The sequence below is a fragment of the Anomaloglossus baeobatrachus genome, chromosome 6, assembly GCF_048569485.1.
Source record: "Anomaloglossus baeobatrachus isolate aAnoBae1 chromosome 6, aAnoBae1.hap1, whole genome shotgun sequence".
In the NCBI taxonomy this organism is placed as follows: Eukaryota; Metazoa; Chordata; class Amphibia; order Anura; family Aromobatidae; genus Anomaloglossus; species Anomaloglossus baeobatrachus.
Genome location: NC_134358.1, coordinates 429,798,504 through 429,815,012, shown reverse-complemented (window position 1 = coordinate 429,815,012; position 16,509 = coordinate 429,798,504). Strand labels below are relative to the sequence as shown.

At 51.2% G+C, this 16,509-nt stretch overlaps 1 protein-coding gene across 1 annotated transcript in view; it reads left to right on the top strand.

Annotated features, from left to right (window-relative positions):
• Positions 1 to 16,509, top strand: part of NPHP3 (nephrocystin 3) — a 161,634-nt gene that overhangs the window by 142,518 nt on the left and 2,607 nt on the right. The window contains 3 exon segments of the mRNA XM_075315193.1: positions 1,382 to 1,509; positions 2,631 to 2,871; positions 9,332 to 9,457. Coding sequence (XP_075171308.1) covers positions 1,382 to 1,509; positions 2,631 to 2,871; positions 9,332 to 9,457 — 495 coding nt within the window.

Genomic DNA, 16,509 nt, shown 5'->3' with positions numbered 1-16,509 from the left:
CCGCAGGTCAGTGTTTGCTGTGGATAAACAAGCACAGTGGGTATGGGATTTCTAGAAATCTATCCACAGTGCTTGTACTGTACAACGCAGCGTTTTGGATACAGCTGAAGCATGCTGCATCCAAAACACTGTGAACACTTATCATGTGCACATACCCTAAAGGCCGCTTTACACCCTGCGATATCGTTACCGATATCGCTAGCGTGCGCACCCGTCCCCATTAGTTGTGCGACACGGGCATATCGCTGCCCGTGGCGCACAACATCGATCAGACCCGTCACACGGACTTACCTGCCTAGCGACGTCGCTGTGACCAGCGAACCGCCTCCTTTCTAAGGGGGCAGTTCGTTCGGCATCAGAGCAACGTCACTAAGCGGCCGGCCAATAGAAATGGAGGGGCGGAGATGAGCGGGACGTAACATCCGCCCACCTCCTTCCTTCCTCATTGCCGGTGGCCGCTAAGTCAGTCCACAGCTATTTATCCCTTTCACCTAATTTTCTTAGGAAAACAGATCAGAAAGTAATACTAAAATATCTTCTCACTGCTGCTATGTCCTCTATCCATGCTCCTGGAAGTAAAGTTCTCCACTGTCCATGGTTACTGGACCCCATATTTTCTATTGCAAGGAAACATAGCATTTCCTCCTGGCTCAGACTGCTTGAAATAGACTAAAGCCTAGGACACATGGCGAATTAAACGCTCCTAGCGGAATGCGGTAAAAAAAATCGCATTCCACTTGGACCCATGTTACTCTACGGGGCCGGTCCAATGTGCGATTTTTTTTTTTTTCCTCTCAGCCCTAATCGGACTGAGAAAACAATCCCAGCATGCTGCAGGTGTAATCCGATCCATTTTCACTCTCACTCATACAAGTCTATTGGTGCGCGAGAAACATCAAACTGCACTCGGATGACACCGGAATGCAGTGCGATAATATTATCAGCTGATAATGGAGGAGATGGGGAGATTAATCTCTCCTTCTCCTCCACAGCTGTGATCCGATCGCAGAACATGACACTCGCAGCAGAGTGGGAGCCAGGGGTCATTAGCATAATGCATCCAATGCTCTCACATGGGATGGTAAATGCCCATGTGGCCTTAGCCTAATAGATATATAACCATTGTTCTTTTCAAAGGGGCGTGACCTTTCACAGTCTGACAGTTGTCCAATCAGTGCAAGCAGTCAGCCTGTGTAAGGACACACCCTTTTGTCAACAGAAATGGTTATTCCCAGGTGTCAGTTTTCATTCATACATTTTCAATAGCAATAATATAGGAATGGCACAATGAAAAGTTTTAAGAAAATATGTTCCAGATTGATTTAATTGGGAAAGGCAAGGATTGGCTAAAACAAACACTTTTCCGTCTCTCTCTCATTAGTATGGGTTTGCTCTCTTAAGACGTCGTGCTCTTCAGTTGGAGGAATTGACACTGGGTAAGGACACCTCAGATAACGCAAGAACCCTGAATGAGCTGGGAGTTTTATATTACTTGCAGAACAACCTAGAGTAAGTAATAACTATTTGTTTATTTTATTGTTAAATTATCTTCATTAATCATATTTGGAAAACCAACAGTGAGATGTCTATGAAATGATATAGTTAAAATAGTGACATGGGGGGGAAAAACCATAACAAAAAAGTTGTACACAATTCTAGACATAAAAACTTATTTAGACAGTGGGTCATTTTTTTGACTACATATTTCAAATACTATGGTTCTCCTGTAGATAATCTGCTTTAGGGGACATTTGCTTCATCTGATATGCACTCCTCAACATTTACATTGCAACACCAAGAAGGAAAAGTCATGGCACTATCGAAATCAAAGGATGGATAGACATGTTAATGATCTGCAAATGATGATAAAAAAAAAATGGAAACACAATTTTCAAAATACCTCAATTTATTCTGTATTGAGTATGCGTGTGAAGCGCTGCAATACATTCACTTACACACCTTGGCTGGTATCATAATAATAATATTTATTAATTTATATAGCGCTATTAATTCCACAGCGCTTTACATACATTGGCAACACTGTCCCCATTGGGGCTCACAATTGAAGTTCCCTATCAGTATGTTTTTGGAGTGTGGGAGAAAACCGGAGTACCCAGAGGAAACCCACACAAACATGGGGAGAACATACAAACTCCTTACAGTTTGTGTTCTTGGTGGGATTTGAACCCAGGACCCCAGCGCTGCAAGACTGCAGTGCTAACCACTGAGCCACCGTACTGACCGCATCAGTGAGTTTAACAAAGATCGTGTGAGGTATGTTCTACCACACTAAATGCACTTGGGCAAATCATCAAGATCCGCTGCTGGCAGCTCCCCTTTCTATTGCTAACCAGTAAACGTTTACGTTTAGGCCATATTGGTTGCTCATAGAAGCATGAAAAACATGCGACTTGATGTTGTCATGTTCAATAACGGTTCCTGGGACACTATGAAGAATGTGGTTTTTTTTTTTTTTTTTCTTCGGTATTGCAAATTCTATGTTGAGTATATTAGTGATTCCGATATATATTGCAGTTCCCCAGTTAGGATATTTCCAATCCTAAGGCAAGTCACCTGTATAAAGTCTTGTGATTAATATGTCTCTGATATTGTATTTTTTATCTTTGTAGAACAGCGGAAATGTTTCTTAGGCGATCATTGGAAATGAGGGAACGTGTGCTTGGTGCAGAACATCCTGACTGTGCCCAGTCTTTAAATAATTTAGCTGCTTTATATAATGAGAGAAAGCTGTATGACAAAGCTGAGGAACTATATGAAAGAGCATTAGACATCAGGAGGAGGGCGCTCTCCCCAGACCACCCATCACTCGCCTATACTGTCAAGCATCTTGCTGTGCTCTACAAAAGAAAAGTATGACCTATGTTAAATGTTTAGCTTGTCTCAAAAACTCAGAATGTACATATGGAGTCTGCATTTTCATTTGTTTCATAACCACTGATTTGTAGTTTGGAATCTGCTCCTAGTATCAGACATTCCTTATGTCTCTCTTTATCAGCACAGCTTCATCTCTGTGCTGTTTCTCCCTTTTAGAGCCTTTGAGATATTTCTTCTTTCTTCATCGTTCCTTATGGGAGACCCAGACCATGGGTGTATAGCTTCTGCCTCCGGAGGACACACAAAGTACTACACTCAAACGTGTAGCTCCTCCCTCCAGGCTATATACACCCCCTGGATGAGAATCTAATCAGTTCAATGCTTTGTGTTTCAGGAGGTCACACACACATGCATTTTCTGATTTTTAATTTTTAAGATTTTTGATTTCAAAGATATGGAAGAAAAGCGGGTCCAGTCTGGACTCCCGGCATGTCCCTTCTCACCCCACTGTGTCGGCGCTGCTGTTAAGGTTGACTTTACAAGGCTGGAGCCTTCACATGCCACGCTCCTTCACCATCCCTCGGGCTCTGGCTTGAAGTGGGAGCCATCTCGGTCCTCTCTGCTTTGCAGGAGACCGGTCTCCATCCGCAGCCCTGTCAGGTTCCTGTCGGACGGAGCGTTTACCCTCTTCCCAGGGACTTGGCCCTGCGTCTCAAAAGCTAAGTATTGAGACGTTTTTCAGGGGTCCCGGGTACATTTATTGTGGGGAGAGTGTGTTTGGTAACTCTGCTGTGTTTTCCGGCCGGCTCTCTAGGTTTTTCCTGAGAACCGCGCCGAGGGTGCCTGCTCGTCGGCCGCATGTAAAAATCTAGGCCCCGGCTTCAGTCGCGGCCTAGTTTCGGTTTCATTCCCTCTGCATGTCAGTTTTTGCAGGGGAGCAGGCGGCGCCACCCACCGGCCGTTCAGCAGAGGGGAGGACACTCCTCTCTTAGGAGATGTTTCCCTCCCTGTATCTCTCCTTGGCCCTCCGGATTCCCGCTCTTGGGCTAATCCCCGCCCCCCCTCCTCACTCCAGCGCCATTTTCTCAGCGTTCCACACTGATCGGCGCCGGCTGCTGCAGCTACTGCATACATCTGGGGGTCTGAGCTTTGGAATCCTGAGGGCACACAAAAGCGGTCTGGTAAGCCACAACCTCTGGTTGTGGGCTTTATTATACACTCTCAGGGAGAGCATTCTATAGGAGTGTATTATTTACTGCAGAGCCTCCACCTCAGCAGCATGTCTCTCACTAGGAGCAAGGCTGCAAAGCTGTACGCTATATGCACTGCATGTAAGCTCATATTGCCTGAACCGAGCACATACCCACATTGTGATGCCTGTTCTAACATGGTGGTGCCTCAGCCTGGAGCCTCCTCAGGGGTCCCCCCGGCCGCTCCGGCCCCGGTGGCTGAACCCCCGGCTTGGGTAGCATCTTTTTCCAGTGCTATTTCACAGTCTTTTGCCGACTCTATGGGACAGCTGTCCCGAACTCTGCTGACCATGCATCAGCCCCCTCAGGGTGCCTCTGCTGCTCCGAGCTCTGCAGAGCTCTCAGAACATGTTTTAGGACCCCGTCCCCCTAAACGGAGACGCAGGGACCCTTCTCCTTCCTCGTCCCACGGCTCTGATTCACGAGCTGAGGTGCAGGGCGAGGAGGATACTTTTACTGTGGGCTCAGACGCTACCTCTGTACCCCATTGACTTATCTGAGGGTGATGCGGATGTTAGTGATTTGATTGCATCCATTAACTCCGTACTGAACCTTAATCCACCAGTGTCAGAGGAACAAGCCTCTCTGGTAGAGGTTCACCAGTTTACCTCCCCTAAGAGAGCTAGGAGTACGTTTTTTAACCACTCCAGCTTTCAGGCCACTGTTACCAAACCCAGGGCCTGTCCTGACAAACGCTTTCCAAAGCGCAGTTCTGATGACCGTTTTCCCTTTCCACCTGAGGTGGTTAAGGAGTGGGCTCAGTCCCCAAAGGTGGACCCTCCGGTGTCTAGAATCTCAGCCCGGACAGTCGTTTCTGTGGCCGATGGCACCTCTCTTAAGGATCCCACTGACCGCCAGGTTGACCTTCTGGCCAAATCTGTGTATGAGGCGGCAGGAGCCTCGTTCTCCCCGTCTTTTGCAGCAGTGTGGGCTCTTAAGGCAGTCTCTGCCTCTCTGGCGGAGAAACATTCCCTCGCCAGGGACTCTATACCCGAGATGGTTGCCTTAACTTCCCAGGCTTCGGCTTTTTCATCCTACGCCATGTCTGCCATTCTAGAGGCTTCTCACCGCACGGCGGTGGCTTCCGCTAATTCTCTCGCGATCCGCAGGATCTTGTGGCTTCGAGAGTGGAAAGCAGACGCTTCTTCTAAAAAGTTCCTTGCTGGACTCCCCTTTGCTGGGTCCCGGCTGTTCGGCGAACAACTGGATGAAATTATCAAGGAAGCTACTGGCGGGAAGAGTACTTCCTTGCCACAAATTAAAACCAGGAAACCTGTCCAGGGCAGGAACCAGTCGAGGTTTCGTTCCTTTCGTTCCTCTAACTGGTCATCCTCTAAGCCCTCAGCTTCGGCCACTACCTCAGCCAAGGATCGTAAACCAAACTGGCGCGCGAAGCCGCGTCCTCAGAAGAGCGGAGGAGCTGCTGCCACCAAGGCAGCCTCCTCTTGACTATCTGGCCGAGCCAGCAACGTCCTTGGTCGGTGGCAGGCTCTCCCACTTTGGCGACGTGTGGTTTCAACACGTCTCCGATCAGTGGGTGCGGGATATCATCTCCCACGGCTACAGGATAGAATTTTCTTCCAGCCCGCCAAACAGATTTTTTCTGTCCACCCCCCCCTGCTCCAAGGCCGCCGCCTTCTCTCAGGCCGTGGCATCCTTACAGGCCAACGGAGTAATTGTACCGGTTCCCGCCAGGGAACGGTTCAGAGGTTTCTACTCAAACCTCTTCCTAGTCCCCAAGAAGGACGGTTCCTTCCGGCCCATCCTGGATCTCAAGCTTCTCAACAAGCATGTTCAGGTGCGGCACTTTCGCATGGAATCTCTGAGATCGGTCATTGCTTCAATGACCCAAGGAGATTTTCTAGCATCCATCGACATCAGAGATGCCTATCTGCATGTGCCTATTGCGGTTTCACACTAGCGTTGGCTACGCTTTGCAATAGGAGAGGAACATTTCCAATTCGTGGCTCTCCCCTTCGGGTTAGCCACGGCCCCTCGTGTTTTCACCAAGGTCATGGCAGCAGTGGTAGCGGTCCTGCATCTCCAGGGGTTGGCAGTGATTCCTTACCTGGACGACCTTCTTGTCAAGGCCTCATCCAGTGCAGACTGTCAGCGGAGTGTCTCGCTCACTCTCGCCACGCTTGTCCAATTCGGGTGTCTTGTCAATCTGCCCAAGTCCACTCTGACCCCGACCCAGGAACTTACGTACCTAGGGATGAAATTCGAGACCCTGCCGGCACTTGTGAAGCTGCCCTTAGTCAAACAGCAGTCCCTTCATCTGGCGGTGCGCTCTCTGCTGAGGCCCCGCCGTCATTCCATCAGGCACCTCATGCAGGTGCTGGGTCAGATGGTGGCGTCAATGGAAGCGGTTCCCTTTGCGCAGTTCCATCTGCGTCCCCTGCAGCTGGACATTCTCCGCTGTTGGGACAAGCGGACCTCTTCCTTGCACAAGCTAGTGGCTCTGTCGCCGCAGACCAGGAGCTCTGTTCAGTGGTGGCTTCAGCCCCTCTCTCTGTCTCAGGGACGCTCCTTCCTGACTCCGTCCTGGGTGATCCTCACCACGGATGCCAGCCTCTCCGGCTGGGGAGCAGTATTTCTCCACCACCGAGCACAGGGCACTTGGACTCCGTCCGAATCAGCCCTCTCGATCAATGTGCTGGAAATCAGGGCTGTGCTTCTAGCTCTAGTAGCTTTTCACCACCTGTTGGCGGGCAAGCACATTCGAGTCCAGTCGGACAACGCGACGGCGGTTGCCTACATCAATCACCAGGGCGGAACTCGCAGCCGCCTGGCGATGTTGGAGGTTCAACGAATCCTTCAGTGGACGGAGGACGCCAAGTCCACCATATCCGCAGTCCACATCCCAGGCGTAGAAAACTGGGAGGCCGATTATCTCAGCCGTCAAACCGTGCATGGCGGCGAGTGGGCCCTGCATCCGGCAGTGTTCAAGTCAATCTGCCGCAGGTGGGGAACTCCGGAAGTGGATCTGATGGTGTCCCGGCACAACAACAAGGTTCCGGTTTACGTGGCTCGCTCCCACGATCCTCAGGCCTTCGCAGCGGACGCGCTGCTTCAAGATTGGTCCCAGTTCCGTCTGGCCTATGTGTTTCCACCTCTAGCGCTCTTGCCCAGGGTTCTGCGCAAGATCAGAATGGAGGGCCGTCGGGTCATAATCATTGCTCCAGACTGGCCCAGGCGAGCTTGGTACCCAGACCTTCTCCGTCTGTCCGTAGAAATGCCGTGGCATCTCCCGGACCGCCCAGACCTTCTCTCTCAAGGTCCGTTTTTCCGCCGGAATTCTGCAGCTCTCAGATTGACGGCGTGGCTCTTGAGTCCTGGATCCTGACGGCTTCAGGCATTCCTTCTGAGGTCATCTCCACTATGACTCAGGCTCGGAAGTCTTCCTCGGCCAAGATTTACCACAGGACTTGGAAGATTTTCCTGTCCTGGTGTCGCTCTTCCGGTCATGCTCCTTGGCCGTTCTCCTTGCCGACCATCCTGTCTTTTCTACAGTCCGGCCTGCAGCTAGGACTGTCCCTCAATTCCCTCAAGGGACAGGTGTCTGCTCTGTCGGTATTATTCCAGCGGCGTATCGCCCGACTGGCTCAGGTGCGCACCTTCATGCAAGGCGCATCTCACATCATTCCACCTTACCGGCGGCCTTTGAATCCCTGGGACCTTAATCTGGTCCTCACGGCCTTACAGAAACCCCCCTTTGAGCCTCTTACGGAGGTTCCCTTGTTTAGACTTTCACAGAAAGTGGTTTTTCTAGTAGCCATAACTTCTCTCAGGAGAGTCTCTGATTTGGCTGCGCTCTCTTCGGAGTCGCCTTTTTTGGTGTTTCACCAAGACAAGGTGGTTCTCCGTCCGACTCCGGATTTTCTCCCTAAGGTGGTGTCTTCTTTCCACCTTAACCAGGACATTTCGCTGCCTTCCCTTTGTCCGGCCCCTGTGCATCGCTTTGAGAAGGCATTGCATACCTTGGATTTGGTGCGGGCGCTCCGAATCTATGTGTCGCGCACCGCCGCTTTTAGGCGGTGCACCTCACTTTTTGTGCTAACCACGGGTCAGCGCAAGGGTCTCTCGGCTTCTAAACCGACCCTAGCTCGTTGGATTAGGTCGGCCATCTCCGATGCCTACCAGTGTTCTCAGGTGCCCCCTCCGCCAGGGATTAAGGCGCACTCGACCAGAGCTGTCGGTGCCTCCTGGGCTTTCAGGTACCAGGCTACGGCTCAGCAGGTTTGTCAGGCTGCCACCTGGTCTAGTCTGCACACCTTTTCGAAGCACTACCAAGTGCATGCTCATGCTTCGGCAGATGCGAGCTTGGGCAGACGCATCCTTCAGGCGGCTGTCGCCCATTTGTGAAGTTTAGGTTTTGCCTACTTCTCAGTTTGGTTTATTTCCCACCCATGGACTGCTTTGAGACGTCCCATGGTCTGGGTCTCCCATAAGGAACGATGAAGAAAAAGAGAATTTTGTTTACTTACCGTAAATTCTTTTTCTTATAGTTCCGACATGGGAGACCCAGCACCCTCCCTGTTGCCTGTTGGCAGTTCTTGTTCCGTGTGTTTCACCGGCTGTTGTTGTAGACAGAGGTTCCGTTTTTCCGAGTTTTACTCTGTCTCTACTTATGGGTGGCTGTCCTCCTTCAGCTTTTGCACTAAACTGGTTAGATTCTCATCCAGGGGGTGTATATAGCCCGGAGGGAGGAGCTACACGTTTGAGTGTAGTACTTTGTGTGTCCTCCGGAGGCAGAAGCTATACACCCATGGTCTGGGTCTCCCATGTCGGAACTATAAGAAAAAGAATTTACGGTAAGTAAACAAAATTCTCTTTTTCTCATGCTAAAATACACTTACACTAAATAGTGTGTGGATGGAGCTGGTTTTAGATACTCAGGCTGTGTGGTTTCCACCCTCCCTTTACAGATTTTGTTATATGTTCTAATGTCATATAGCTTGTGTTATTTGCCCTTCCTTTAAAATTGGATGCTTTCTCCTTCTCCACTTTTTAATCTGTAGTACACACCTCACCTCTTTGGTAATAAGACAGTTTACTCACCTGTGAACTGTGCATAATCTATGTCAGAGGCAGCAGGACAGCCAGCTGTGTGAAGGAGTTACACCACGCTCACACATTATTGAAATCTTGTTTCACTTGGTTCACATTTGAGGCTGTACATGGCTAAGAAGGGTATGAATAGGCTTTTTGTGTATCATATTTTTATTTTTGCTTATTTTTCTCAGGGAAAATTAGATAAGGCAGCACCTCTTTATGAACTGGCTGTGGAAATCCGTCAGAAGTCATTTGGCCCCAAACACCCCAGTGTTGCTACTGCCTTGGTGAACCTTGCTGTATTGTACTGTCAAATGGTAAGCACGGTGTAGTTTGTTGGTGCCCTACTTAGAGGTTTTCACAAGAAAAAAGTTAATTTTAATCAGTAGAAGATAATCTTATAAATTTATCCATGCAATGTGTTGTGTATTGGCTGTGTCTGAACATGCAGAGCTGCTCCAGTTCTTGGTCTGAACGTACCACATCTCCTCCTACCGAGGGGAGGAAGCAAAAGAGTAGATAGACATGGGATCACAGCTGAATTTTTTGTGAGGTAAAATATTTAATTGCCTGTTTTTAAACCATGTTCTACCTCAAAGAATCATTTGGGATCCTGTGCTGTCCTGTCTGTATACTGTTTTGCATCCTCCCCTTCCCAGGAGATGTGATACGATCATACCATGTCCCTGTATGGTCAGACACGACCATTTCCCAGTACACAGCAGGGGCACATTTATGATATCTCAGCACTGGAACATTTTTTCTTTATCGTTCCTTTGGGAGACCCAGACCATGGGTGTTTAGCTTCTGCCTCCGGAGGACACACAAAGTACTACACTTAAAAGTGTAGCTCCTCCCTCTGAGCTTATACACCCCCTGGTGAGCAGATTTAGCCAGTTTATCGCTTTGTGTTCAGGAGGCATACATTCACACGCATTCTCATATGATTATTCCTTTTGGAACGAGATTGAAGAGTGGGGTCCACGTCTGGACCCCCGGCATGTCCCTTCTCACCCCACTGTGTCGGCGGTGTTGTAAGGTTGATTCCTAGGCTGGAGCCTTACATGCCGTGCTCCTTCACCATCCCTCCTGGGCTCTGGCTTGAAGTGGGAGCCAGCACGGTCTCCATGCTTGGCAGGAGACCGGTCTCCATCCGCAGCCCTTCAGGACCCTGCTGGACCGGAGCACTCATCCCCATGGACTTGGCCCTGCGTCTCAGCAAGCTAAGTACCTGAGACGTTTAGTTTTCGGGGTCCCTGTACTTTATTGTTATGGGAGAGTGTGCTTATTGTGTTTTCTGACATTTCCGGCGGGTTCTCTAGCTGTCGCCTGAGAACCGCGCCGATGGTGCCTGCGCGCCGGCCGCGCCGCTCAAATTTAGGCCTCGGCTTCGCCGGAGGCCTAGTTTCGGTTTCACTGCCCTCGCATGTCACTCATGCAGAGGGACAGGCTCGGCTCCGCCCGGCGGCCGTTCTGCACAGGGGAGGGACACTCCCCACTGCAGTGTGTGTCCCCTCCCCTGTAGGTCTCTATGGCCCTCCAGATCCCGCTCCTCAAGCAAGTCCCGCCCCCTCTCTTCGCTCCGGCGGCCATTTTCTCAGCGTTCTCTCTGGGATCAGTCATTGCAGCGCTGGTCTGCAGCATGTCTGCTGAGGTGCTGTGCTTGGGGGTCCGGGCTTCGGGATCTGGAGGGCACACAACACCGCTCCAGCGGTCCGGTAAGCCACAACCGGTCTCCGGTTGTGGACCTCTGTTTATACTCTCTGGTGTTCATTCTCTGGCAGAGCCCCCACTCCAGCAGCATGTCTCACACGAGGAGCAAGGCTCCAAAGCTTTATTCAGTATGCACTGTATGTAAGCTCCTGCTGCCTGAACCGAGCATCTTCCCACATTGTGATGCCTGCTCTAACCTGGCGGTGCCTCAGCCTGGAGTCTCACCCCCAGTGGTCTCTCAGGCTGCTCCTGCTCCTGTGGCTGAACCCCCGGCTTGGGTAGAATCCTTTTCTAGGTCTATCTCCCAGTCTTTTGCTGACTCCATGGGACTTCTGTCCAGGACTTTGCTGAACATGCATCAGCCCCCTTCACAGGGTGCCTCTGCTGCTAGGGGTTTCTCAGGACCGGAGCTCACAGAGGATTCATCATCTGGTCCCAGACCCCGTCCTCCTGAGAAGAGACGCAGGGTTCCCTCTCCTTCCTCGTCCCGCGGCTCTGATTCAGGAGCTGACTCGCAGGATGAGGAGGATGCCTTTACGGGGGGCTCGGAGGTTAACTCCATGTACCCCATTGATCTGTCCGAAAGTGACTCAGATGTTAGTGCTTTGATTGCTTCCATTAATTCTGTACTGGATCTCAATCCGCCAGTATCAGAGGAGCAACCCTCTCTGGCAGAAAAGCACCAGTTTACCTCGCCTAAGAGAGTAAAGCGTGTGTTCTTTAACCACTCCAGTTTTCAGGCCGCTGTGACCAAGCCCAGGGCCTGTCCTGACAAACGCTTCCCAAAGCGTGGTTCTGATGACCGCTTTCCCTTTCCACCTGAGGTGGTCAAGGAGTGGGCTCATTCCCCAAAGGTAGACCCCCCCGGTGTCTAGACTCTCAGCCCGGACCGTTGTGTCGGTGGCTGATGGCACCTCCCTTAAGGATTCCACTGACCGTCAGATTGACCTTCTGGCCAAATCCGTATATGAAGCGGCGGGGGCCTCGTTCTCCCCAACTTTTGCAGCAGTGTGGGCTCTCAAAGCCATCTCTGCTTCTTTAGAGGGGGATGCATTCCGTCGCCAGGGAATCTATGCCCGAAATGGTTGCCTTAACTTCCCAAGCTTCAGCTTTTTCATCCTATGCCATGTCTGCCATGCTGGAGGCTTCTCACCGCACTGCGGTGGCTTCGGCTAATTCCCTTGCTATCCGCAGGATCTTGTGGCTTCGAGAGTGGAAGGCAGATGCTTCTTCAAAGAAGTACCTTGTTGGGCTCCCTTTTGCTGGGTCCCGGCTGTTTGGTGAACAGCTGGATGAAATTATTAAGGAAGCTACTGGCGGGAAGAGTACTTCCATACCACAAACCAAAACCAGGAAACCTGTCCAGGGTAGGAATCAGTCGAGGTTTCGTTCCTTTCGTTCCTCCAACTGGTCGTCCTCTAAGCCCTCGGCCTCGTCCACTAATTCAGCCAAGGACCAGAAATCCAACTGGCGCCCAAAAGCGCGTCCACAGAAGACCGCAGGAGGTGCTGCCGCTAAGGCAGCCTCCTCGTGACTATCTGTCAGCGCCAGCAACGTCCTTAGTCGGTGGCAGGCTCTCCCACTTTGGCGACGCGTGGTTTCAACACGTCTCCGATCAGTGGGTGAGGGATATCATCTCCCACGGCTACAGGATAGAATTCTCTTCCAGCCCGCCAAACAGATTTTTTCTCTCAACTCCCCCCTGCTCCAAGGCCGCCGCCTTCTCACAGGCCGTGGCATCCTTGCAGGCCAACGGAGTAATTGTACCGGTTCCCGCCCGGGAACGGTTCAGAGGTTTCTACTCAAATCTCTTCCTAGTCCCCAAAAAGGACGGTTCCTTCCGGCCCATCCTGGATCTCAAGCTTCTCAACAAGCATGTTCAGGTGCGGCACTTTCGCATGGAGTCTCTGAGATCAGTCTTTGCTTCAATGACCCAAGGGGATTTCCTGGCATCCATCGACATCAGAGATGCCTATCTGCATGTGCCAATTGCAGTTTCACACCAGCGTTGGCTACGTTTTGCAATCGGAGAAGATCATTTCCAATTCGTGGCTCTCCCCTTCGGGTTGGCCACAGCTCCTCGGGTATTCACCAAGGTCATGGCAGCAGTAATTGCGGTCCTGCACCTACAGGGGTTGGCAGTGATTCCTTACCTGGACGACCTTCTAGTCAAGGCTTCATCCAGCGCGGACTGTCAGCGGAGTGTCTCGCTCACTCTCGCCACTCTAGCCCAATTCGGGTGGCTTGTCAATTTTCCCAAATCCACTCTGACTCCGACCCAGAGTCTCACGTACCTAGGGATGCAGTTCGAGACTCTGCCAGCACTTGTGAAGTTGCCCTTAGTCAAACAGCAGTCCCTCCAACTGGCGGTGCGCTCTCTGTTGAGGCCCCGCCGTTATTCCCTCAGGCGCCTGATGCAGGTGCTGGGTCAAATGGTGGCGTCAATGGAGGCTGTTCCCTTTGCCCAGTTCCATCTGCGTCCCCTGCAGCTGGACATTCTCCGCTGTTGGGACAAGCGGCCTTCCTCCTTGCACAGGTTAGTGGCTCTGTCGTCACAGACCAGGAGCTCTCTTCAGTGGTGGCTTCGGCCCCTCTCTCTGTCCCAGTGGCGCTCCTTTCTGGCCCCGTCCTGGGTGATCCTCACCACGGATGCCAGTCTATCCGGCTGGGGAGCAGTATGTCTTCACCACAGAGCGCAGGGCACTTGGACTCCGTCCGAGTCAGCCCTTTCGATCAATGTCCTGGAAACCAGAGCCGTGCTTCTGGCTCTCCTAGCTTTTCATCACCTGTTGGCGGGCAGGCACATTCGAGTCCAGTCAGACAACGCGACAGCGGTTGCCTACATCAATCACCAAGGCGGGACACGCAGCCGCCTGTCAATGTTGGAGGTACAACGCATCCTTCAATGGGCGGAGGACTCCAGGTCCACCATATCCGCAGTCCACATTCCAGGCGTGGAAAACTGGGAGGCAGATTATCTCAGCCGTCAATCCGTGGACGGTGGCGAGTGGTCCCTGCACCCGGCAGTGTTTCAGTCAATCTGCCGCAAGTGGTGCACTCCGGACGTGGACCTAATGGCATCCCGTCACAACAACAAGGTTCCGGTTTACGTGGCTCGCTCCCACGATCCTCAGGCCTTCGCCGCGGACGCTCTGGTTCAAGACTGGTCCCAGTTTCGTCTGTCCTACGTGTTTCCCCCTCTAGCTCTCTTGCCCAGAGTCCTGCGCAAGATCAGAATGGAGGGCCGTCGAGTCATCCTCATTGCACCGGACTGGCCTAGGCGAGCTTGGTACCCAGACCTGCTCCATCTGTCCGTAGAGGTGCCGTGGCATCTCCTGGACCGTCCAGACCTTCTCTCATAAGGTCCGTTTTTCCACCTGAATTCTGCGGCTCTCAAATTGACGGCGTGGCTCTTGAGTCCTGGATCTTGACGGCTTCTGGTATTCCTCCTGAAGTCATCTCCACTATGACTCGGGCCCGTAAGTCTTCCTCCGCCAAGATCTATCACAGGACTTGGAAAATTTTCCTGTCCTGGTGTCGCTCTTCCGGCCATCCTCCTTGGCCATTCTCCTTGCCGACCCTTCTGTCCTTTCTACAGTCCGGTCTGCAGCTAGGACTGTCTTTCAACTCTCTCAAGGGATAAGTCTCAGCTCTGTCAGTGCTGTTCCAGCGGCGTCTCGCTCGGCTGGCTCAGGTCCGCACCTTCATGCAGGGCGCGTCTCACATCATTCCGCCTTACCGCCAGCCCTTAGATCCCTGGGACCTTAATTTGGTTCTCACGGTTTTGCAGAAACCCCCCTTTGAGCCCCTTAGGGAGGTTTCTTTGTTTCGTCTTTCACAGAAAGTGGCCTTTTTGGTGGCCATAACTTCCCTCAGGAGAGTCTCTGATTTAGCTGCACTCTCTTCGGAGTCACCTTTTTTGTTTTTTCATCAAGACAAGGTGGTTCTCCGTCCGACTCCGGACTTTCTTCCTAAGGTGGTCTCTCCTTTCCACCTTAACCAGGACATTACCCTACCTTCCTTTTGTCCGGCTCCTGTTCATCGCTTTGAAAAAGCGTTGCATACTCTGGATCTGGTGCGTGCTCTCCGGATCTATGTGTCTCGCACCGCTGCTCTTAGGCGATGCACTTCTCTTTTTGTGCTAACCACAGGCCGGCGCAAGGGCCTCTCTGCTTCTAAGCCGACCTTAGCCCGTTGGATTAGGTCGACCATTTCGGACGCCTACCAGTGTACTCAGGTGCCTCCCCCGCCGGGGATCAAGGCACATTCGACCAGAGCTGTCGGTGCCTCTTGGGCTTTCAGGCACCAGGCTACGGCTCAACAAGTCTGTCAGGCTGCCACTTGGACTAGCCTGCATACCTTTTCAAAACACTACCATGTGCATGCTCATGCTTCGGCAGATGCGAGCTTGGGCAGACGCATCCTTCAGGCGGCTGTCGCCCATTTGTGAAGTTAGGTTCTGCCTACTTCTTAGTTTTTCTGTTTATTTCCCACCCATGGACTGCTTTGAGACGTCCCATGGTCTGGGTCTCCCAAAGGAACGATAAAGAAAAAGAGAATTTTGTTTACTTACCGTAAATTCTTTTTCTTATAGTTCCATATTGGGAGACCCAGCTCCCTCCCTGTTGCCTGTTGGCAATTTCTTGTTCCGCGTGTTTTTCACCGGCTGTTGTTGTTGACAGAGTCTCCGTTTGTTCCGGCTTTTGCTCTGTTTTACTTGTGGGTGGCTATTCTCCTTCAGCTTTTGCACTAAACTGGCTAAGTCTGCTCACCAGGGGGTGTATAAGCTCAGAGGGAGGAGCTACACTTTTAAGTGTAGTACTTTGTGTGTCCTCCGGAGGCAGAAGCTAAACACCCATGGTCTGGGTCTCCCAATACGGAACTATAAGAAAAAGAATTTACGGTAAGTAAACAAAATTCTCTTTTTTTTTTAACATATCCAGTTGTAGAACTTATTTTTATTCCAAGATCTATTGATTAAAATAAACTGTTGTTCGTAGAAAAAACCCTAAAATAGAGTAGCTGTTAGCTCTTCCTATAATACTATAATACATTTTACTCTTCTGTACCTTGTTTTATCTGTCTTGTGCTGTTCCTCGTTTATTCCTCCTAGCGATTTATCCCTAAATTGACGAGTGGGTATTACCATTCCTCAGGGGTGTGTAGCACTGAATGGACAGTGTCATTGTAAATGAATACATCTCCGAACTAGTAGCATCTTGGAAAAGAGTATTAAAGGGAACCTGTCACCACTTTTTTGCCCTATAAGCTGTGGCCACCACCACCGGGCTTTTATTTACAGCATACTAACATGCTGTAATATAAGAGCCCAGGCCGCTGTGAGAACATAAAAAACACTTTATAATACTTTCCTAAAGGTCGCGCGGTGGACCTAATGGGCGTCTCCGTTCTCCGGTGTCGGTGCGGCGTCTTTTGGCCATCTTTGTGCTCCTTCTTCTCTAGCCGCGGTGCATTACGGGTCCGACGTCATCCACACTTGCAAGCATTCAGGTCCTTAGCAGGCGCACTTTGATCTGCCCTTAGCAGGGCAGATCAAAGTATTGTAGTGCGCCTGCACAGGATTGGCGAGTGTGTATGACGTAGACATCATGGACAGAGGCTTCAGAAGGATGACGAAGATGGCCGAAAGAGGAAG